Source organism: Podarcis filfolensis (assembly GCF_964270895.1).
Source record: "Podarcis filfolensis genome assembly, chromosome: 3".
Lineage (NCBI taxonomy): Eukaryota > Metazoa > Chordata > Lepidosauria > Squamata > Lacertidae > Podarcis > Podarcis filfolensis.
In genome coordinates, this window is record NC_139606.1 from 30,973,151 (window position 1) to 30,993,833 (window position 20,683).

The following is a 20,683-nucleotide window of genomic DNA, read 5'->3' on the forward strand; positions in this document are numbered from 1 at the left end:
CCTTTAGCAGAGCTGCAGAGCTCTTTGGAGCATGTCTTAGGATCACCAAAGAGACAAAGCTCCCCATATCTTTTGAGATGTGCATCATCAAACTATGCAAAGTTGTAAAATGTTACTGCCAGGAGAACTGCTTGCCAATGGTCTCAAGAAGAGAAACTCTTTTTTTATACTGACTTTAGCTGGATAGCTCAGTTGGTTACAGCATGGTGCTGACAACGCCAAGGTTGCAGGTTTGATCCCCGTATGGGACAGTTGCATATTTCTGCATTGCAGGGGGTTGGACTAGATGATTCTCAGGGTCCCTTCTATGAGATATCTACCTTGAAGGCAATGGTGTAGTAGAGGAGAGAAGGAGTGATGGGCAGGGACAAAGTGGCACCCCTTATTTCACAGCAGGGATGACGACTTCCTCTTCCTCGGGTACAGTTTGCCAGTCCTCTGCCTGCCAAATAAATAGACTTTTTATTGGAGAGACACCCATCCATAAGCTAAGCATATGGAATATTACATTAACATGCATGGCTAAGCATTGCACCGCCACTTCTTTTTTGGGGAAACTATGAAGACCGTTTATTATTACCACCTGCAATGTCACAGAAAACAGGAAACTTTTGAGTCTACCATAATATTTCATCAGGCTGAAAATTAAGCAAAGCGGGAGAACAGGAGACGGGGGGGGGGGGAGTTTGGTATTGAAGCCATAGTGTCTGGATTGGTCAAAGTTCAGTTTTGTTGTATAATTCTAAAAGGGTTTAAGGGCTTCGTTATGAAGAGCACTTCAGAATTTATTACTTCGCTCTGCTCGGTGTCATGACATTGTTAACTGTACAGTCCCTATCCCTTGAAGGAGGATAGAGGATGGTGGAATCATTGCCACGCTCAGTTCTCCCAAGGCAAACCACCCCTGCTTCCTTCACACACCTCTCTGGCCTTTGGGTTGGCAGCTGGGCAACCAAATGCTCTTCAGAGGCCCCTGAGACCTCAGTTCATTTGTCTCAACCTGGGGTTGTATCAAATTGCGCCTCTTCGATCCAGCAGAGGCTTCCATGACACAAAAGTGGGGTGTTCAGTACAAAATTCCTGAAATACTCATCCAACACTGAATGCGATAAGTGAAGTGATCCAGGCATTTACAGTCATACCTCGGGTTGAAGTAGCTTCGGATGAATATTTTCAGGTTGCGCTCCGCGGCACCCCGGAAGTAACGGAGTGCGGTACTTCTGGGTTTCGCCGCTTGCGCATGTGTGGAAGCGGCGAATTGCGGCCCACGCAGACGCATGGACGCGGGTTGCGTTCGCTTCTGGATGCGAACGGGGCTCCGGAATGGATCCCGTTTGCATCCAGAGGTACCACTGTATTTCATTTCATTTCATTTGGTTTCTCATGAACGTATTTAAATTTTTAGCTAGCAGGTAAGCTGTTCAGCTTTGTGTAAATTGCTGGAAACCTGCTGATTACAATGAAACAATGCCAGTATATTTAGTTGTTGACCCTCCTCTCTCTCTAGCTTTTTTGTTGTTGCTGCTTATATTAACCACCATAATAACACAGATTCCTAACTTTATAGAGCCAAGATTATATAAAGAGCCCTACTTTTACTCCCACAACTGGACGTCACGAACATGGACTTTTTAACCTTTACCATGCAATGGATGGGGCCAGCCATTTGCACGTCCTAGTCGTCAAAGAGTACGAAATGGCAATATATAAAAAATACTGGCCCAATCACATCATGCTTGTTCTGCCAAGTATTTTCAACAGTGCTGGAGTGGGTATGTATATGGTGAAATTCTCGGCTGTGTGAATGCAGTGAGGTCTAAATCGCATTATTTTTTTGCATAATTAAATAAAGCCTTGGTTGGTTATAGGAGTGGCTTGCGTGGTGGGATGGAACCAAAACAATAGCCTCCTGGCACCTTTTTGGAGGGGAACGTAAGAACGAATTAAGAGCCTGGCTGCTGGATCAGACCAGTGGCTCACCTAGTTCAGTATTCTGTTCTCACAGTGGCTAACCAGCTGCCTATGCGAAATTTTCAAACAGGGTATCAAAGCGGATTGTGAAATATCAAAACAAGCATGGATAAAACAATAATCCACCATTGAAACACAATCACCAGGCTAAAACAGCACCAAAGTGCAGGAACGCAAAGAGTCAAAAGCAACACGCAATAGATTAAAATCAGCAACAACAGAATCAAAAGCTTATTTAAATAAAAATGTATTCAGATGCCAGCAAAGCACAAAACAGAGAGGAAGATAATCTTACCTCGCCCTTCAATATGTCAAAACGACATACACATATTCAAATTTAATCAAGTAATGAATCAACTAAAAGGCAGGTGCTTAATCACTAAGCAATGCCATCATTTACATGGCTACTCAGAAGTAAGCCCATTGCATTTAGTAGGACTTACTTCCAGGTTTTAGTCTAAAAATACTTGAATTTGCTGTCAGCCTTAGAATAAAGCAAAGTTGAGTGTGTGGGTGTGAGATAGTGATACAGCAAAAGATTTCTAGATAAAATGTTGATTTGAGTTCTCCCGTTGCAGTGTGTGGTTTGCTTCTCTCTTTTTAGGCGCTGCTCACTTCCTAATAAAAGAACTGTCCTACCACAATCTGGAGCTTGAGCGAAATCGGCAGGAGGAGCTAGGCATTAAGCCTCAAGACATCTGGCCTTTCATCATAATCTCTGACGACTCCTGTGTCATGTGGAATGCTGTAGAAATGGATTGCTCAGGTGACAGAAAAAGGTAAAGGGCGGTTTCTTTGGGATGGCATATTCACTGGGCTTCCTCGAGCAATCAGATTTTGAACTGTTTCTCTGGCCCCTTGCAGCGAATACACATGGACTGAAAGGAACATTTCCTTGAAGCAAATTCTTCAGCACATTGAATCAACTCCGGATGTCACCCACTATGCCTTGATTGGGATGAGGAAGTGGTCAAGTAAAACCAAGAGCAGAGAGATCAAGGAGCCGTTCTCTTGCTGCCATGTTCACGATTTTATCATGCTGAACGTGGACCTAACGCAGAATGTTCAGTATAACCAGAACAGGTGAGGCAAGGCTGATGAAGTAGATTTTTGTCTCTGATAGCATAAGCCACACTATATTTGATAGTCCCTAAGAAGCTATAGGGATGCGGGTGGTGCTGTGGGTTAAACCACAGAGCCTGGGACTTGCCAATCAGAAGGTTGGCGGTTCGAATCCCCGCGACGGAGTGAGCTCCCGTTGCTCGGTTCCTGCTCCTGCCAACCTAGCAGTTCGAAAGCGCGTCAAAGTGCAAGTAGATACTTGCTTTTAGTCTGTATTCAGTTGACAGTGAACAGTTTTAACTGGTGTGTGGGGGGTGTCTTTTAGTTTTTATATGATTGTGTTGGTGTCAATATTCATTTATTTCTGTTGCTTCGCTTGATTAATATTGTATAGTTTATATTTTGACATATTGCTAATTCTTCTTTTGATGTGCCGTCAATTCTTCCTTTGCACATTGCCTACAGGCTTGTTGCACAAGGCAACGGAGAAACATAACTAACAAAAGGAAATAAACAGGGCCAAACTAGATGTGATGATTAATGTGTCTTTGCATTTAACTTGCATGTTAAAACAAATGCAAATGGCAGTTCTTAAGGGAGGTGACAATTATCAGGATCTTGGCAGGTGGCGAGGAGGAAGTTTTTACTTTTCCTCTCCTGCTGTGGTCCTGATGAAAATAGCTTTTTTGAATCCCTCACTGGCATCATGTGCAAAAGTTTTCAATATCACACCTGGCTTATTTAATTTAGAAAAAAATATATAAACAGCTTATCTATGTGGGGCTTGGTCCTTAATCTCACAGCGGCACTGCCTGCCAGAGCACTGATACCCCTTTTCTGTCAAATGTCACGCTTGAACCAGTTTCCTTGATGTCTTGGTTTACACTCTTCCTTTTAAAACCGTATCCACCATTGCGATTTCCGTGCAATTTGAAACACTTCAGCTAATGAAGGCCTATTGCTTCTTGCATTCTGTGTCCCCTCCGCCTGACAGGTTTGTGTGTGACGATGTGGACTTCAACCTGCGTGCCCACAGCGCTGGCCTCCTGATCTGTCGCTTCAACCGATTCAGCGTCATGAAGAAGCAAATTGCCGTTGGCGGGCAAAGGTCCTTTCATATTAAGTCAAAGGTCAGAATTCGGAAATTTCTGCGAAATCTCCCACTTTTTGTTTCGTTCTTATAATACAGTGGGGTGGTGGGGGGAAAGAAAGGAAAGACGTTGGTGCAACGGGCAAAGGGAGCTTTCCCTTGCGTTTTTAATCTAAATGTCACACTCCCCCTGTATGGCACGTCCCTTTTAGGTATCGGATAACCCCGTTTCGATTGCCCCGGCTCAGTACATATGCGCTCCCGACAGCAAACACACCTTCTTGGCTGCTCCTGCTCAGCTGCTGCTCGAAAAATACCTCCAGTATCACAGCCATCGCTTCTTTCCTCTCTCGCTGAAGAACTACAGCCATCCAGTGCTATCCGTGGATTGCTACCTTAATTTGGGACCCCAGGTAATGCATTTTGTTTGTTTGTTGAGCATGATAGACAGCTTCCTTTGTCTCCCCGTGCATGATTATTAAGTGGTCCAAGTGAAAGCATGTGCTTCAGCAATTAAAACTCTTGTCTGTAGGACGTTGTCCTGCCAATGCATATTTAAGTGGAAAAGCACATGTGTCAAAGTGGATCAGGTTCCAGTGCAGGTGCAAGGAGGATGAGCTGTTCCTTCATGCTCCTCTGAGGAACCTCATGCACATGCTATGAGCTGCAGCTTCAGTGCCATGTGGCATTGGGAAAGGCCATCACTTAGAGTTGTGATGGGGCAAAACAGATTTTATTTTATTCTGCCATACTCCCTTCCTCTTCCCCCCACCAGCAGACATTCAGAACCCGCTCAACGAAAAAGAAAAACCCAGAAGAAACCAAAGCTGGGAACAACCCAATACCCCTTCGGCTCCAAGGTTTACTTAGAATGCCATGGAGAGATGGACTGGGAAGTCCTAGGAAAAGGGATAATATATGGATATTGGATGATGATAATGATGATGATGATGATGATGATGATGATGATGATGATGATGATGATTTATTACTTATACCCCACCCATCTGGCTGGGTTTCCCCAGTGTATATGTCATAAAAATGCATAAATGATTTTTTGAAAAATAAAACAAATTTTATTTTATTCACCACAATAACCCCCAAATGGCATACATTTGCTACGAAAGAGTCACACAGCGTTTCAAAATGTTCATATTATGAATGGTTGCAGATGTTTCTTTGGGCGCAGTAGTTTGATCATGCTAAAATTAGCTGTGCTTTAGACTGAGGGGACTATAATACCTGCCTTTGTTCCCCTTGCAATCAGATTGCAGTTTGCTATGTCAGCTCCCGACCTCATTCTCTGAATGTGACTTGCTCTGATATGATATTCAGTGGACTACTGCTGTACCTCTGTGATTCCTTTGTGGTAGCAAGCTTCTTGAAGAAATTCCACTTTCTGAAAGGTAAGAACCAAGTATTGCTGACACACCAAGCTTTGACTTGTTTCTGACATCTTTGCTGTGAGAAAGAGGGCGGAGGGGACATTCTGATCCATGCCTAACTGACATTTGTAGATATATTGATGCCAGTTTTGTTTTTGTTTTAGTTATTTAAAATATTTTGATGTCATAAAATGAACAGGTCGGAATTTTGTGCCACCATCACTCCCATTCACACCCTTGCTGCGGTTGGGAAGACTTGTTTGTGTGATCCATAAAAAAGCTGTCTTCTACTAGGTCAAACTATCTAGCCCAAGGTTCCCCAATCTTTGGGTCTCCAGCTGGTTTTGGACTACAACTCCCATCATCCGTGACCACTGCTCCTGCTAGCTAGGAATGATGGGAGCTGTAATCCAAAAACAGCTGGAGACCCAAGTTTAGGAAACCATAATCCAGCCCAGTTCCTGTTCTGGCAGATGCTCTCCGAGGTCTGAAGCCAAAGTCTTTCCCATCACCTACCTCCCCACCTTTTGAAGTGGAAATACCAGTGGCTGAACATAAACAAACATTTTTCTGGCATTCAAAATCCAGCAAACATTAAGAATTCAGATTTGCATCCTTGGTGCCAAACATAATGCTTATGAGAAAGAGGAGCTCCTGGGAAAAGGGGCTGTTCAGTGCTGGGACAGATATTGCCTGGGGAGAAGGAAAATGTTTAGCAGGAGCCAGGGCATAGCACAAGGCCAAGTATTCACTCCAGTTGTCAGCAAGAGCTCTGAGTGTTCCAAAGATAATTTCATAATGCCTTACTCAACAAAGGGAGGAAGATTTAATAGGAGGAATTACTTTGCAAATGGGGGAAAGTGTGATTCCAATCCTATGGCAGATGTGGGCAGAAGGAGGGGCACATTAGCCAGTTTCCAGTGGAACCCCTGGAAGTTGTGAGCAAAAAACCCTGGGCGGTCTATCCCCTTTAAGACTGCTTTCCCCCTTTGAATGGCACTTGTTGTTTTAAATTGTTATTTAATTGAGAGGTTAGATTTTTAGGCCTATGTTGCTATCTATACTGACCTTATTGTTGCATGGAAGCATAGAATTGTAGAGTTGGAAAGGACCCTGCGGATCATCTAGTTCAGCCCCCTGCAATGCAGGAATATGCAGCTGTCCCATAAGGGGATTTGAACCTGCAACCTTGGTGTTATCAGCACCACGCTCTCACCAACTTAGCTATCCTGGCTGCAACTCAATTTTATTTGCAGTTATGCACTCTATGATTGTAAGCCACTTGTGGCCTCTCCAAATGTCCTTTTCATCACCCACTCATGATTACCATATTTTTCGCTCTATAAGACGCACCCGACCATAAAACGCACCTAGTTTTTAGAGGAGGAAAACAAGAAAGCAATGCAAAGCCTCTTGAGCAAAGAGGCAGGAGCGCTCCCGCTGCACTCAAGAGGCTTTGCGTTGCTTTCACTGAAGCCAGAAGAGCAAGAGGGATCGGTGCGCACCGATCCCTCTTCCTCTTCTGGCTTCTGGGATAGCTGTGCAGCCTCTTCAAGGCAGCGGGATGAAGGCTCCCCACTGCCCTGAAGAGGCTGCGCCAGAAGCTAGAACAGCGAGAGGGAGTGCTGCGCAGCGATCTCTCTCGCTGTTCTGGCTTCTGGCTTACCCTGCATTCGCTCCATAAGACGCACACACATTTCCCCTTACTTTTTAGGAGGGAAAAAGTGCGTCTTCTAGAGCGAAAAATACGGTATTTGTGCCCATGATGCTATCAGGGAGGCCAAAAACAAGATCCCATTTTCATTACTATTTGTGCCTGAAAACGTTTGGGGGCGGTTATACTGCTTCATTTCCAGTTAGTGCATATCCTGTGTGCAGTGCATATCCATGCTGTTCACCGTGTTCTGGGTTTTTCTTTTGTCTCACTTTGGTTGCAATAATGTGGCAGTATTGGGGAAGCATCACAGGACTAATAAAGCAGAATAAATCCACTGTTGATGCGCTATTAACTGTTGCAGAATATACCTGCAATAAAACACCATTCCGGGAGGCCTTTGCAGACAGTTTTTTTTTGGAGCAGGAAATATAGAAAGTGATGCACACATGACAAAAACAACAGCAACCAACAACCTATAATAATGATAATTTCCACAGGTGCCACTTTATGTGTCATATGCCAAGACAGGAACTCGCTGCGCCAAACAGTCGTCCGACTGGAACTCGAAGACGAATGGCAATTCCGACTGAGAGACGAGTTCCAAACAGCCAACGCCAAAGAAGACAAGCCCCTCTTCTTTCTGACGGGACGGCACATTTGATGGGAAATGATCACGCGGCATAAGAAGCTGTCTTTTCTCTGACCAAATAAAATGAGTTGCATGAAAGAAAAGAGGGAGGGGGGAAGGAGAACTGAGCTGTTTACACGATGTTTGCAAAAGAAGCTGCTTCGTAGGAACAAAAGTTAGGCAATTTTGAAATATTTGTATTAAAGTTATATTTTATTTGACCAATTTATGTTTATAATTCCAAACTTTTGTTAGTACCCTTTTTGTAATTTAATGAACTTGCGAAAGTAACTCCCGTTATATTGAGGATGGAGCTACTGCATAATATTTCTGTTGTTTCCCCCTTTTTTGTTTTTGCTGTATATATATTATGCAAACTGTTTCGGAACCAGACACTTGTGGCACAGCTTCAAAATTATGAGATGTAGGTGTAGATTCTCTCCTCCGTGTTTTTGTAAACCTAGGGTGCCAGCGTAGTAAAAAGAAAAGAGGAAGTTTCATTCTTAGAAAATTGCTACTGATTAGCAAATATAGCATTGCTGATCTGCTCTATGTAGAGTGCTAAAGGCAAAATTAACTGGGATGTTCTCCAGTGCAAACCCTATGGAAATGAACAGAATGTGCTCAAGAGCATTCATTTCGTGACAGGTATACATAGGAGAACATCCCAGTGGAGAGTGCCTTATATACTTATTATAATGAAAGCTTGCTTTCCATCCTAACCTCAGGACTGCTGGCTGCTTTGCATAATTTTTAAGAGGCAGACTTTTTGTAATATGTAGAAATGTATTATAGTGACCTTTTCTGATTTATTGAGAATATTGAAAGCGGACGGTTGGAGTTGTTTTTAAAAGTCTGAATGTTTTAGTAGGTAGAAAAGCGTCTGAATGAACTGGTGATTAGTTAAAGGAAGTGTTAATATCAAATTGTTTTTTAAAAACAGATGGTTTGTTGCACTGCTCATCCTAAGACATCTCAGGTTTGCTGTGCAAATAAAAACAACACCTAGGGTGCATTTAATAGTTCTCTGATATTTAACAGCGCCCCTCATTAAGTGGTTTCTTGTTTGGGGTTTGAGGTTTCTTTTGTGGGAATACAAAGAAATCAGTCCATCAGTAAAACTTTTCAAAAATAATAGTGAGGTAATACCTTAATTTTGAGTATGACCAACTAAAGCATCACAAAATATTTGTCAAACTTTCAAGTATCTCAGAGCTTTTTTCAGCTGGATGTTAAACAAAACAAGTGGGTTGTCCCCTTTTCGCCTTCCCCAAAATTGGGAGGAGGGATTTGGGGGGGAGGAGGGCCTAAGGGTTAAATACCATCTCCCCACTCACTTGACTCCTGGTCATGATTCCCTCCCCAACTTTAGAAAAGAAATGGATAAGAAGAAATGCTATTGGAAACAGAACGATGAAAGTTGATTCTGCAAGAGGAAAGAAGGGCCATAGAGAAGGAAATGGCTGGAGCTATCTATACCAGCCCCAAACCTACTGCACCTGCTGTCTTTTCACTATACTAAAAAAAGGGGGGAAGTTTCTGAGCTTGTGGGGAGGGGAAGGAAACGGGAAAGGTGTTTTGATCATGATACCATGCCCCATAAAAAGAAAAGCAGCCTTGATTTGATTAGATAGGGCTGGATGCGAAACAGGTTGCAGATTGAACCAAGAGGTACTGAGACAAAGAGGCAATGGCTGTCCCATCCCTGAAACTGTAGAAGTTAGCAGTGGTTCAGATCTGCCTCTTTCACTAAGTGGAACACATAGAGGCAGTAGGGGCCCATGCAGTGGGGCAGAGCTGCAGAACCACCTTCTTGACACTGCAGAACCACCTTCTTGACACTGGTACCGCCACTGCTTACCTGGTTGGGGACTGGGGTTGGAAGGTGGCAAGGCTGGGGGCATGTGAGTGCAGCAGTAGGGGCATTCCTGAACATGCCCACCTCCCCACCTTAGATAAGCAGCAGCAATGCCAGTATTGGGAGGGCAGTTCCACTCTACCACATGTGCCGTAATTGTGCAGATCCTTTGTAAGGCAAAGAGCACAAGTAAGAGGGAAATTAGCGGGAAACTAATTTTGGGCTAATTTCGAATCCCCGCGACGGGGTGAGCTCCTGTTGCTCGGTCCCCGCTCCTGCCAACCTAGCAGTTTGAAAGCATGTCAAAGTGCAAGTAGATAAATAGGTACCACTCCAGCGGGAAGGTAAATGGCATTTCCGTGCGCTGCTCTGGTTCGCCAGAAGCGACTTAGTCATGCTGGCCACATGACCCGGAAGCTGTACGCCGGCTCCCTCGGCCAATAAAGCGAGATGATTGCCGCAACCCCAGAGTTGGCCACGACTGGACCTAATGGTCAGGGGTCCCTTTACCTTTACCTTTTTAATTTTGGGCTGGCCTTAAAGCACACAAATGACAATTGTGAAATTGTAAGTAGGATCCTCTGTAGGTCGAAAGACATGCACCTGCTGCTTAATCTCTGTATTGAAACTCCTGCACTGTTTATGGCGCTCCAACTTTGTCCAACATTGTCCAAATATCCGTTCCACTTTTAGAGGGCTTTCCATCATTGCAGTGACTTGGATCCTCAACTTTTGCATCCTCCTTTGGTTCCTGAGAGGAGGGAGAGGGCTGAGGCAACATGCCTTGATTTTACATAAACCTGTAGATATTTTTTAAATGCTCTTTCAGTTATCAAAGTTTGACTGTGTGTCTCTTCCCTACCCTGGCAGCCACTGTTGTTATAGAATATAGCCAAAGTTTGGGTTTTTCCTACATGGTCAAATCTTTTCTATAGGAACTTCCCCCCCCCCCAAAAGGAGTAATGTAACTCCCCTTCTCAGATCCCATGTTTCAGATCTGCTCTTTCTGAGCCAGAGGGAAGACAATGGCATGGTTCCTCATCTAGGATATTGGCGTAACAATAAAGAAAAGAAATGCCTGTTCCTTCCTAATGTATTTATTAAGGGTGCTGGGGGTGGTTAGGACCATCTAGACAAGCACCATTGATCCTATTGTCACATATGAAAGAGCCTTCACAGTCATTGCATGGTTCTGACACCTATTTCATGTTGTAAATTCTCAGAGCTGGTGCAGTAGGCTTGGTCCAACAAAATTGGAGTTTCTTACTTGGCAGCATCTAGCCCAAGGGGGAAAATGAAGGGTCTCCCCCAAAGCTCACTATAAGTCAATGAACATTGACAGCTTTAGGTTTTGCCTGCTCGGATTAAATGTTGTGGGTGGTGACTCTTCCACCTTATAAAAATGGTCATGTGGAAGTCTATTGGCTTGCTTTCATTTGAGGATTAGACTTGGAACAATGAGCCTGCCACCGTGCTGCAGATGGAAGTAGGAATACCCTGGGGTAACAGGCCATACCTCACAATGCACCAACTCATGGGAGGGAGGACCAAAACTATGTCCATGTGGTAGCTACTCTATCCAGCAAGCTGCTTTTGATCCCATCCTGATCAGCTTATGTAATGTGATTTGTCTTTTGTCTGGTTTGGTTACTCAGTTAATAAACATTTTCAGTTTTGGCTTTTGAAGTTGAATGCTTCTTTAACCTTGACTCCCAAATAGTGATGGGAAGCCTTTCGAAAGAAACCAGAAAAATTGGGGAAAAAACCCAGGTTTTCCCCCATTTTTTCCCAAAGGCTTTGGGGGAAAAAAGGAAAAAAAACCTGGTCGCCCCCCCCCCCATTTTTTCTGGGTTTTTTCCAGGTCTTCCCATCTCTACTCCCAAATCTTGATTACTCTTGAATTTGAAGTCAATAATGTTAAGTCTCTGTGCACACAAAAATAGGTACTTCTGAATATTTCTTCCACTCATCCCTAACCAATTTGATTGCACCACTAGTGGAGTAATTGCCAAATTAGGATAATATGGTTGTTGTTTTTTTAAAGCAAAATCAAGCTGAACTTGTTTGGACATTGTGGTCAAATACTGACCTCCACAAAATGTATACAGTCACCATTATTTATTCAGCACTGACTCTGGGAATCAGCTTGTAACAGCTCACTATAAATAGTAACAGTAGTTATATAACCTGGTGGAAAGATTTAACATCCTTTACACATGGAACAACAGATGTATCAATAAAGATTAGTGCACCAGTCTGCATTTGGTTTCCATGGGTTATAATTATGGAGCTGACTTGATTGACTTAAGAGATGCATCAGGACAGAATGGACTGGGACATTTAACCAGAATTGGTGCAAAACAGAGTCACAATGTGGGCATTTCAGCTGCGAGAGCTTTGACCCAGAGAGAAATCATTGCAGTTTTTAAGGATGCAAAGCATACTTCCAAAGGCAGATCTCAAATCAATTGTGACATTATTCACTCTGTTAGTGAAGTATTCTGCACATGCTAGGCTCTTGAAAAGACTGAGAGGTTGGAACGAGCTCCTGCCGCCTTCTCCCAAACCAAGAGAGGCCAATGTCTGAATTCTGCCCTTGAGCTCCAAGGGAACTCTAGTAGCAGATTGTATCTCACAGGGTCAGCCTTTGGCTTCCTGAAATTAGTAGCTAAGCTGAAGGACCCATTGCTTGTTTCTTATCAGCCTAGATTCTTGTGTGTGTGTGTGTGTGTGTGTGTGTGTGTGTGTTTCATGATAGATTTCACCGCTTTTATTTTTCTACATTATCTGCTTTCTTCATTTGGAAATAGGCACGGTCTGTATTGCTCCTATGTTTTGTAACTTTGATTATGGGGTTTCTGTTTTTATTGCTCATTTTTATTTTTGATTTTGTGTTAATGAAGAATAATAATTTTAAAATCTGAGGGACGCTTCCACCTTACAACTTAGAGCACTGGAGACTTGAATATGGAGGGTGTGCATCCTCTCAGTTCAGTGAACATGTCTGGGAATTGAGCAGCAAAATGGCGTCTGGGCTGATTTTTGCTGAATTGGCAAAATGTCTGGGGAAAGCCCAGACAAGTAGGACTATTATTATTATTTTCTTGCTGAGGCAAGGGGAGAGATGTTCCCCAATGAAAGCTCAACAACTTGGTCCAGATTTTCACTTTTGGGAATATGGCAACCCTAGCTAACAGCACACATTAATATTATGAGTGGCACTGCCCCCCTCTCATAGTTTACAGGATTGTGCCTGGAGAATTGACATTTATAAACTTTGCCACAGGCATTTAGACAACTATTTATGGTGTTTAGTTATCTCTACAATTACTGTAGTTGTGGTGGTGCTTTTTATACAGGCCTGTGGGAGGAATTGGAGCAAATGGGATTTTGAGGGATTTATGCACCTGTGAACAGGCCCGTCAGAGACCTAAGGCCCTTTGCCTCAGGTTCATCTGCCATATTGGTGCTGGGTGTGTACGCCATCATTTTCTTTTTTTCCCTTTTTTTTTTTTGAGGGGGGACTTCTTATTTTTTTCTGTGTTGTTCCTGGTAAGAAGGGAGACATGCAGGCAGGATCAGCTTCAGAACATGATGGGATGTTACTTAATGTTTTGGGGCACCATTGTGTGTGTTGGGAGTTGTGAGGGGAAAGTTGTTCCGAAACAGGTTCAACAGAAAACTGAGTCCCTGTGAATCCTTTTGCTAATCCTGCTTACATCATTTCAGCAAAAAATGGAAGGGGAAAGCTCAACAGAAAGGGACAAAAGTAGGGTTAGGGCTGCTTCACAGTGTACACCAATGAAACCAGGAGGCCTGAGAAGTGCTTAACTTACAAGATCATGCTGATTATGCCTAAAAATATCCAGATGTGCTTAGGAAAAAAATCTCTCACAGGAACTTGGCTGCCTGGACAGAAATGTGATTCTTCTAGCACATGAAAATGATCTGGATACAAGTGCCCTACCACCTGAGAATTATGGAGACCCAAATTATCAATTTCTTCCCAGTAGCAAATAATAATAATAATTTCTTCACTATCCCTAATATTCCTGTCAAAAGGAATTATAAAAATCATGGGCCCTAAATCAGCTTGCTGAGAAGCAAAAAAGGGGGAATGAGAAGGCTGCCAAAATGCTGTATTATGAAAATCATGGGCTCCATATCAGAGCTCTGTTAGCCTGCTTGATCATCTGGCCCTGGCTAAAATGGTCTTGATCTCTGTTAGAATAATAATAATAATAATAAAGTGAAGGGTCAATCTTTCTACAGACCATCTGAATGGACCTCATGGCCCATTGGTATGTGAATCTAGGCTAACTGAAAGCATTTCTGTTTGTGAAAGGTGGTCAGCCGATTTTTTATTTTTTATTTTTTGCTAACCCTACCCAGTGCAGTCCCTAAAAAGCTGCTCCTGAGTATGGAGACTCCAGGACAGTTTGGGACACAGTGCTGAAGGATGCAGTGTGGGCAGCGGGATCTGGATTTTTGTGTGTGGGAACCCAGATGCATTGCCTGATGCTAGCAGAAGTGTTTTCTGCCACTCCACAGAAGCCACCAACTGGATGATGTAAGCTTGCACCCCTTCCTCACCCCTAGTTGAAGTGTCACTATCTGAACAGTCTAACTGAGGTGCATCTTACTGGAAGCTCTTCCCCTTGCATGTAGAAAAAAGAAGAAGATAAACACCTCCGTTTTTCAGGGAGGCTTATGACTTAACAAGGCTACTTGAGGCGTCAGTTGCAAAGTGAGTGTGCACCGGCTTACAGAGCTCATGTTTCTTGTCCTGGCTGAGGTTCCAAGAACTTGAGCAGGCTAAATTCGCAAGCAAACATGATCACAGGGAAATTACTTTCTCTGGATCTTTGTTGTCAACAACGCATTACTTAAAGGCAGCATTTTTTAATTCCAACAGAAGCTTTAACAGCCCCTGGGCACAATATTTCTCTGGTAATGGAAGAAAGAGACCATCTCAAGATGCCGTCTGAAGACACTGAGTCACCTTGGTCTTGGGTAAGGTCTTTAATCTAGAGTTTCAGGAATAGCATGCTGAAGTGGGAGAAAGTTCGATTCCCCTCAGCCAGTTGTTTTTTTTTAAAAAAAATCTGATTGTTTACTTGGTTGTCTTCTCCCCCCCCCCCCCCCGAGTAAAGATAGGCTAACATAGTCGGGTATAGTTGTTTTGTTTTTTAAGGTTTCCTCTTGGTTTTGTTTGTGATGCCATTCTTCGGGGCAAGCCCAGCTGTTGAAATGGCCCTTCCCCAAATTTTATGTGGGGTAGATTGTAGTAGGACATCGCTGTAAGAGACATGCTGCATTGATTAGGCTTTATACCGAATCACAAATTTAAAGGTTAGCAAGGCCTTTCCTCGTGATATTTGTACTCTTAATTTGGGAAGTTAACATTGCAGCTCTCTTTGCTCATAGAAGATGTGTACCATTCACACAGAAGAACTCTTCAGAGAGTGGTTGGTTGCGCATTGAAAGTTTTTTAACGTTTGATATTTTACTGTGGTTTTATAATTTGTTGGAAGCCACCCAGAGTGGCTGGAGCAACCCAACCGGATGGGCGGCTTATAAATGATGATGATGAAGAAGAAAGGACTGCTCCTAGGTAATCATATGTGTTGACGTTCTCCATCTCAGAGAAGTGTGATCCTCTCTATCTATGTACCATTTATAAAACAGTCAAAGGAATGTATACAGTCCTGCAGCCAGCCTTCTTTCTTAGGTGGGAGAGCCATATTTCATTTCGGAGAGGGAAGCGCATAGCACCAAACCAGACTCCCTGCCACTCACAGGTGGAGGGGATATAAAGGTCAGGCCAGGGGAAGGAGAAGGGGAAGGCAGCAACGTCCCTGCTCATTCCTCCTCTGTGCAGACAGTGTGTTAGCTTACATAACGGGCTACTTAAGGGTCAAGTTAACAGACAAATTAGTGTTTAGGATTTGGGAATGAATTAAGTTCAATCTCCTGAATTGTCTCACCTTTTTTGAGAGATCCCCAGAAATACCAGACTCAGAAGTTTGACTTTGCCCAGAGCTATAGTCCTCTTTTACCTGTGGTTGGACTCCTTGTGTTCTGATTCTTTAGGAACTTAACTACTTTGGTAATGAGCTCCTGAGCTCAGCTTTGATACTGAATTACGTATCGCAGTTTTACACCCCTTAAAAAACAAAACAAAACACCACCTGTCCAAACTTGTCTAAGTTTAGGGAAAGAAGGAGATTTTAAAATGACATTTTTTTAATATTGTTTGGATTTATAGTGCACCTAGGGAAGAACTGCTTGATTTGTGATGGTATTTAAACAAATAATCTTTTCCCTGTTAGAAATACATAAATAGAACGATCTACACATCAGAAACTTGAATAGCAGGTTGCGTATGACCACTCTTTGACTGTTCTGTCATATTTAGCAACACACCAACAACTGGAGTGGATTTTCACCCATATGACAAAGTGACATGCCCAGCTTTTAAAGCACAGCTGTGACGTCCAATTGTACAGATGCTTATTCTGCAACTGAAATGAATAGCAGTGGAGTCAGAAGCTTGCGCATTAGGCTTACTCATCTCACTTCTATGGGGCTTTTCTTTGGAATGACCGATGCACAATAACATAGCTCAGTTTAAGCACCTGTGCCTCTCACTTGGTTTCTTCATTTCCATTCTGGCTCAGGAAAACAGCAAAGGCATTTGGGTTGGTCATATAATATCAAGGTTCAGTTAAAGGGCACCGTGGACTTGGGCTGATTCATGTTCTAGGTTTAACATGTCTTTAGACCCTAAAACATGCGCTCTCTCCCTCTCCCTCCCTCCCTCTCTCTCCTCCACCCTAACAGAATTCACACACAGAGACCCACTCCTCTGTTCCTCTGTATCAGTCTTTGCCAACCCTGCACCCTCCAGCTGTTGTTGGATTATCCTTCCCCCCGACTGTTGGTTGTGCTGGGTGGGGCAAATGGGAGTTGGAGTCTGAACAACATCTGGAGGGCACCAGCCTGGGGAAGGCTGCTCTGCATAACACAGAAATACCGAATCCCGATTAGAGATGACCCATTTTAGTGAATGTAGTGGCAGTGGGGTGAAGGGTGTATGTGAGATAAAATCCAACTGACATTTCCACTATTTCTAAAAATATAACAACAACAACAACAACAACAACAACAACAACAACAGAACACAAGCTTTTAAACCAAGGCCCTGTCTAGACTTTGCATTTAAGCACTATTGTACCACTTTAAACAGGGATGCGGGTGGCGCTGTAGGTTAAACCACAGAGCCTAGGACTTGCCGATCAGAAGGTCAGCAGTTCGAATCCCCGCGACGGGGTGAGCTCCCGTTGCTCGGTCCCTGCTCCTGCCAACCTAGCAGTTCAAAAGCACGTCAAAGTGCAAGTAGATAAATAGGTGGGAAGGTAAACGGCGTTTCCGTGCACTGCTCTGGTTCACCAGAAGCGGCTTAGTCATGCTGGCCACATGACCCGGAAGCTATACACTGGGTCCCTCGGCCAATAAAGTGAGATGAGCGCCGCAACCCCAGAGTCGGTCACAACTGGACCTAATGGTCAGGGGTCCCTTTACCTTTACCACTTTAAACATTCATGGCTTCCCCCCAAAGTATCCTGGGGGCCACAGTTTGTTAAGGGTGCTGAGCATTGTTAGGCGACCTCTGCTCCCCCACAGAGCTACAGTTCCCAGCATGGTTTCATGAGGGGAACAAGGGTCTCCTAACAATGTTCAGCACCCTTAACAGTTGCCAGGATTCTTTGTGGGAAGCTATGGCTGTTACGGAAGTCGCATGATACTGCTTTAGATGTAACAGAGCAGATGGGAACCAAGTCAGACCACTGGTCTATCTAGCTCAGCATTGCCCATACTGACTCCAGGGTTTGGGGCTGAGGCCATTCCCAGCTCTACCTTGAGATGCATGGAAATGAACCTGGGACTTTCAGATTGCAGAGCAGATGCTCTATGATTGAGCTTTGGTGCTTCCACCAAACAAGCACTTGCTGCCCTTTAATTGTAACCCGTGACCAGTGATGAACCTTGGGGACTGAAATTTCAGTGGCATCTTGCGCGACACCAAAATTCAGTGCCTCGCTGCCTCTCCCACTCCATTCTAAATAATAGTTGTGGTGTCCTCTGAGGTGCCCCTGAGGCTTTGCCCCCAGTGCAGCTGAACCATTGTTGCTCCCCTAACTCTGCCTCTGCCATGGAACAGACTTCCTTACATTGGAGCTACAGGAGGGTTGACATATTCTGGAATTTTCCTGACATAGTGGGGATTAGGCCGTCGGAAACAGTGTCCAGGCAGAAATTGCTGAAAGTCCGGGAAAATCTGGACGTATGGCAACCCAAGTCAGAAGTGTAGATTTTGGCAAATTTCCTTAAAAGTAGCTCAAAAACTTCATTATTATTTTTTTGAGATTTTGCAAAAAACAAAAACAAAAAACCACCCAACATTTTTTTTGTCTGGATTTTCACTTTTTGAAATATGGCAACCCTAAACTATGGCAAAGAGTTCTTCATTCCAAAAGATAGCCTTTGCATCTCTTGGGAATAGGACAGCTGAGAGCTGAAAGGTTATTTATAATAGTTCCGTTGTGCTGATCCAACCCACACAGTAGGAAGTATGGGCTTCTGTTCACTGTTTGTTGTAAATGACTGCCCCCACACTTAGGAGTAGTGATCACTGTGACACCTGTCGGCCTCAGCCTTATTTCAGTGTGAATTTTTGCATGGCTGACACATTCTCAAATCATCGTTGTTTGATTTTCCATGGCTTAGATCTCTAGACCATGCTTCCTCCAACAGAAGTTGGGGTGGGGGTGCTGGACAGGTGATATTTATGGATTCCTTTTCCCCCTTCTGAAAATCTGCTCTGGAAAATAGAGGAAACCTCCAGAACAGGGCAGGGAGGGGGCTACAGTGTTAGGGAGATCCAGTGAAAATAACCTCATCCCCTTTTTGACAGTGGTATCGTTCCACTGGATCAAAAGCCTTCTGTGGTCAGAAGGAGCTGTTCAGCTCACAGCTAAGTTTGGATCTAATCCCACATTTTTGAAAAATGATTACATAAAAGAAAACAACAACAACATTTGCAGTTTACGGATAAGGGTAAAAAGTGCTTCTATAAGACACGATTGGGGAAGTTGGCACTGAAGAGTACAGTAAACCAACCCAGCTAAAATCTCATGTTCTGTCTTCTGGAAGAGATATGTTCTTCTTCTGTTAACATGATGACATGCTTTGGAAATTTAACTTGCTCCTCCAGGAACCAAGCAATTGCTCGAGAGTCCTCAGCATAGGTCCCTTCAGTTGACTCCATAACAGGTGATGCAGTATTGAGTTCCTGTTGCTTCAACTGTGACGAACGTAACCATTCTGATGGATCAGTAAATCATCTACTAGGAATTTGTGGGAGCAGGCTCTCTTATTTACAAACAGCATTGTAAATCAGAGGGGGGGGGGGGGACATAGTTAAAGGCAGAGCAGTCACGGTATATAAGTGGAAGAGAAAACCCATTTCTCTGAACTGAAAATACCACACACAGACACACACACACGTTCTAGATCTGGTGTAAGGCAGATTGGGAATCCATCTCTGAATGATTTGCATTTGATCAGTGAGAATTCTCCAAATTGTTCAACAATTGCAATTACAAGAAGGCTCCCGCACACCTTAAATTAGTTTGGTGAGATGAAGGAAACTTGGGGAGAAAACCCAGCATGGATTTGTGCATGTGATGAGACTTGGAACTCAGTTTTGGTACTGCAAACAAATTCCTGGGCTCAGTGGCGTAGCGTGGGGGGTGCAGGGGGGGCGGGCCGCACCGGGCGCAACATCTGGGGTTAGGGCAAATCCATGGGTTAGGGGGCACAAATCCACGGGTTAGGGGGCGCAAATTACTTGCCTTGCCCCGGGTGCTGACAACCCACGCTACGCCACTGCCTGGGCTGAACATGTAACTTGGAGGCACCAGGTTCCTTAACTGCAGTAGTATGTTGTATTCTCTCATCGCTCCATCCTCCATTTTGCATCTGGCTCTGGTTGACAGTCCTTAGGGTTCAAGTGAAAAGCAAAACTAAGTAGGCCCTGTGGGTGCCTGAAATCCGTCCATGCCATCCTAGACTGAGCAAAATTGTACACAAAGGGTGCTATTTCAGATATCAGGAAGCTGAAATGAAGATATTTTGGAGACATGGATTTACAACAGTGTTAAAGAGCACATTCTTGGATATCTTAAAGTTAACTGAGGGGAGGGAGAGGGAAAGAGATTGATCTAATACCATTTATGTGATTGAGCAATAATAATAGCAAGAATGCTAACTGTGCCAACGTTGTCAGCTTACTGAATTAGTTATGACAATAACCATTCAGTGAATGGACCTATCAGATTTCTTCCGGAATAATTATATGTGGCCTGAAACACAGACCGCTCTCCTCTGCACATGGCTCTCCCTAAAGCATGCTGGTTAGGATAGAATTCCCTCCGCTCCTAGATTTGCTTTGCTACCTACGGCAACTGTAGAAAAAAACAACGTGAGAAGTTGAATATGATCCTAAGAATATAAATACCAAATGGAAGAAGAGGAAAAGCAGGAGGGCGTACAGCTGTCCTTCCCGATTTATTTTTTCCGTCATGATTTATCACTACCTACAGAGAATTTGTATTTTTAGAGACTGACATTAGGTGAGCTAAAGGCTTTGAGATTGCTAGAGGTTAGGTTTAGGAAGTCACTTCCCACATACCTTGCTTGTTGATGCATTGTCTTCTGTGTTGCATTTTTCTTACCAAGTACTTGTTGGCATGGTCAAAAAGCTGCAGACTTCTTGTCCTAGGGACACGGTTCTCGCTCAGGGTGCAAGAGAGCCTGACTTCCGATCCTGAACAATCTCTTCTTGCATGCCAGCGTTAGGGGAGAAGAGGCTGGTACTATTTTTGGCTGTTTTCAGAGTAGGTGACATAGCTCACTTTGCCATATTCTCCAATCTGCCTCAAGTGAATCTGTAGTTGCGTTTCATTCT

General features: G+C 43.7%; 2 protein-coding genes across 8 annotated transcripts in view; both read left to right on the forward strand.

The window, feature by feature from the left end:
* The window catches only part of GREB1 (growth regulating estrogen receptor binding 1), a 97,830-nt gene extending 86,493 nt beyond the window's left edge, over positions 1–11,337 (forward strand). For all 4 annotated transcript variants that reach the window (XM_083606949.1, XM_083606952.1, XM_083606950.1 and 1 more), the window contains 7 exons: positions 1,568–1,772; positions 2,576–2,750; positions 2,836–3,054; positions 4,028–4,163; positions 4,336–4,536; positions 5,391–5,529; positions 7,663–11,337. In XM_083606949.1, coding sequence (XP_083463075.1) covers positions 1,568–1,772; positions 2,576–2,750; positions 2,836–3,054; positions 4,028–4,163; positions 4,336–4,536; positions 5,391–5,529; positions 7,663–7,826 — 1,239 coding nt within the window. In that variant the 3' untranslated portion in view covers positions 7,827–11,337. The remainder of the gene's footprint in view (positions 1–1,567; positions 1,773–2,575; positions 2,751–2,835; positions 3,055–4,027; positions 4,164–4,335; positions 4,537–5,390; positions 5,530–7,662) is intronic.
* Positions 11,338–14,315: 2,978 nt separating this feature from the next.
* The window catches only part of LPIN1 (lipin 1), an 85,813-nt gene continuing 79,445 nt past the window's right edge, over positions 14,316–20,683 (forward strand). For 2 of the 4 annotated variants that reach the window (XR_014546471.1, XM_083607207.1), the window contains exon 1: positions 14,316–14,664. Coding sequence is in view for 2 of the 4 variants with exons in the window: in XM_083607207.1 (XP_083463333.1) it covers positions 14,605–14,664 (60 nt within the window). In the remaining 2 variants the exon portion in view is untranslated. The remainder of the gene's footprint in view (positions 14,665–20,683) is intronic. The other 2 variants (XM_083607211.1, XM_083607208.1) reach the window with 2 other exon arrangements.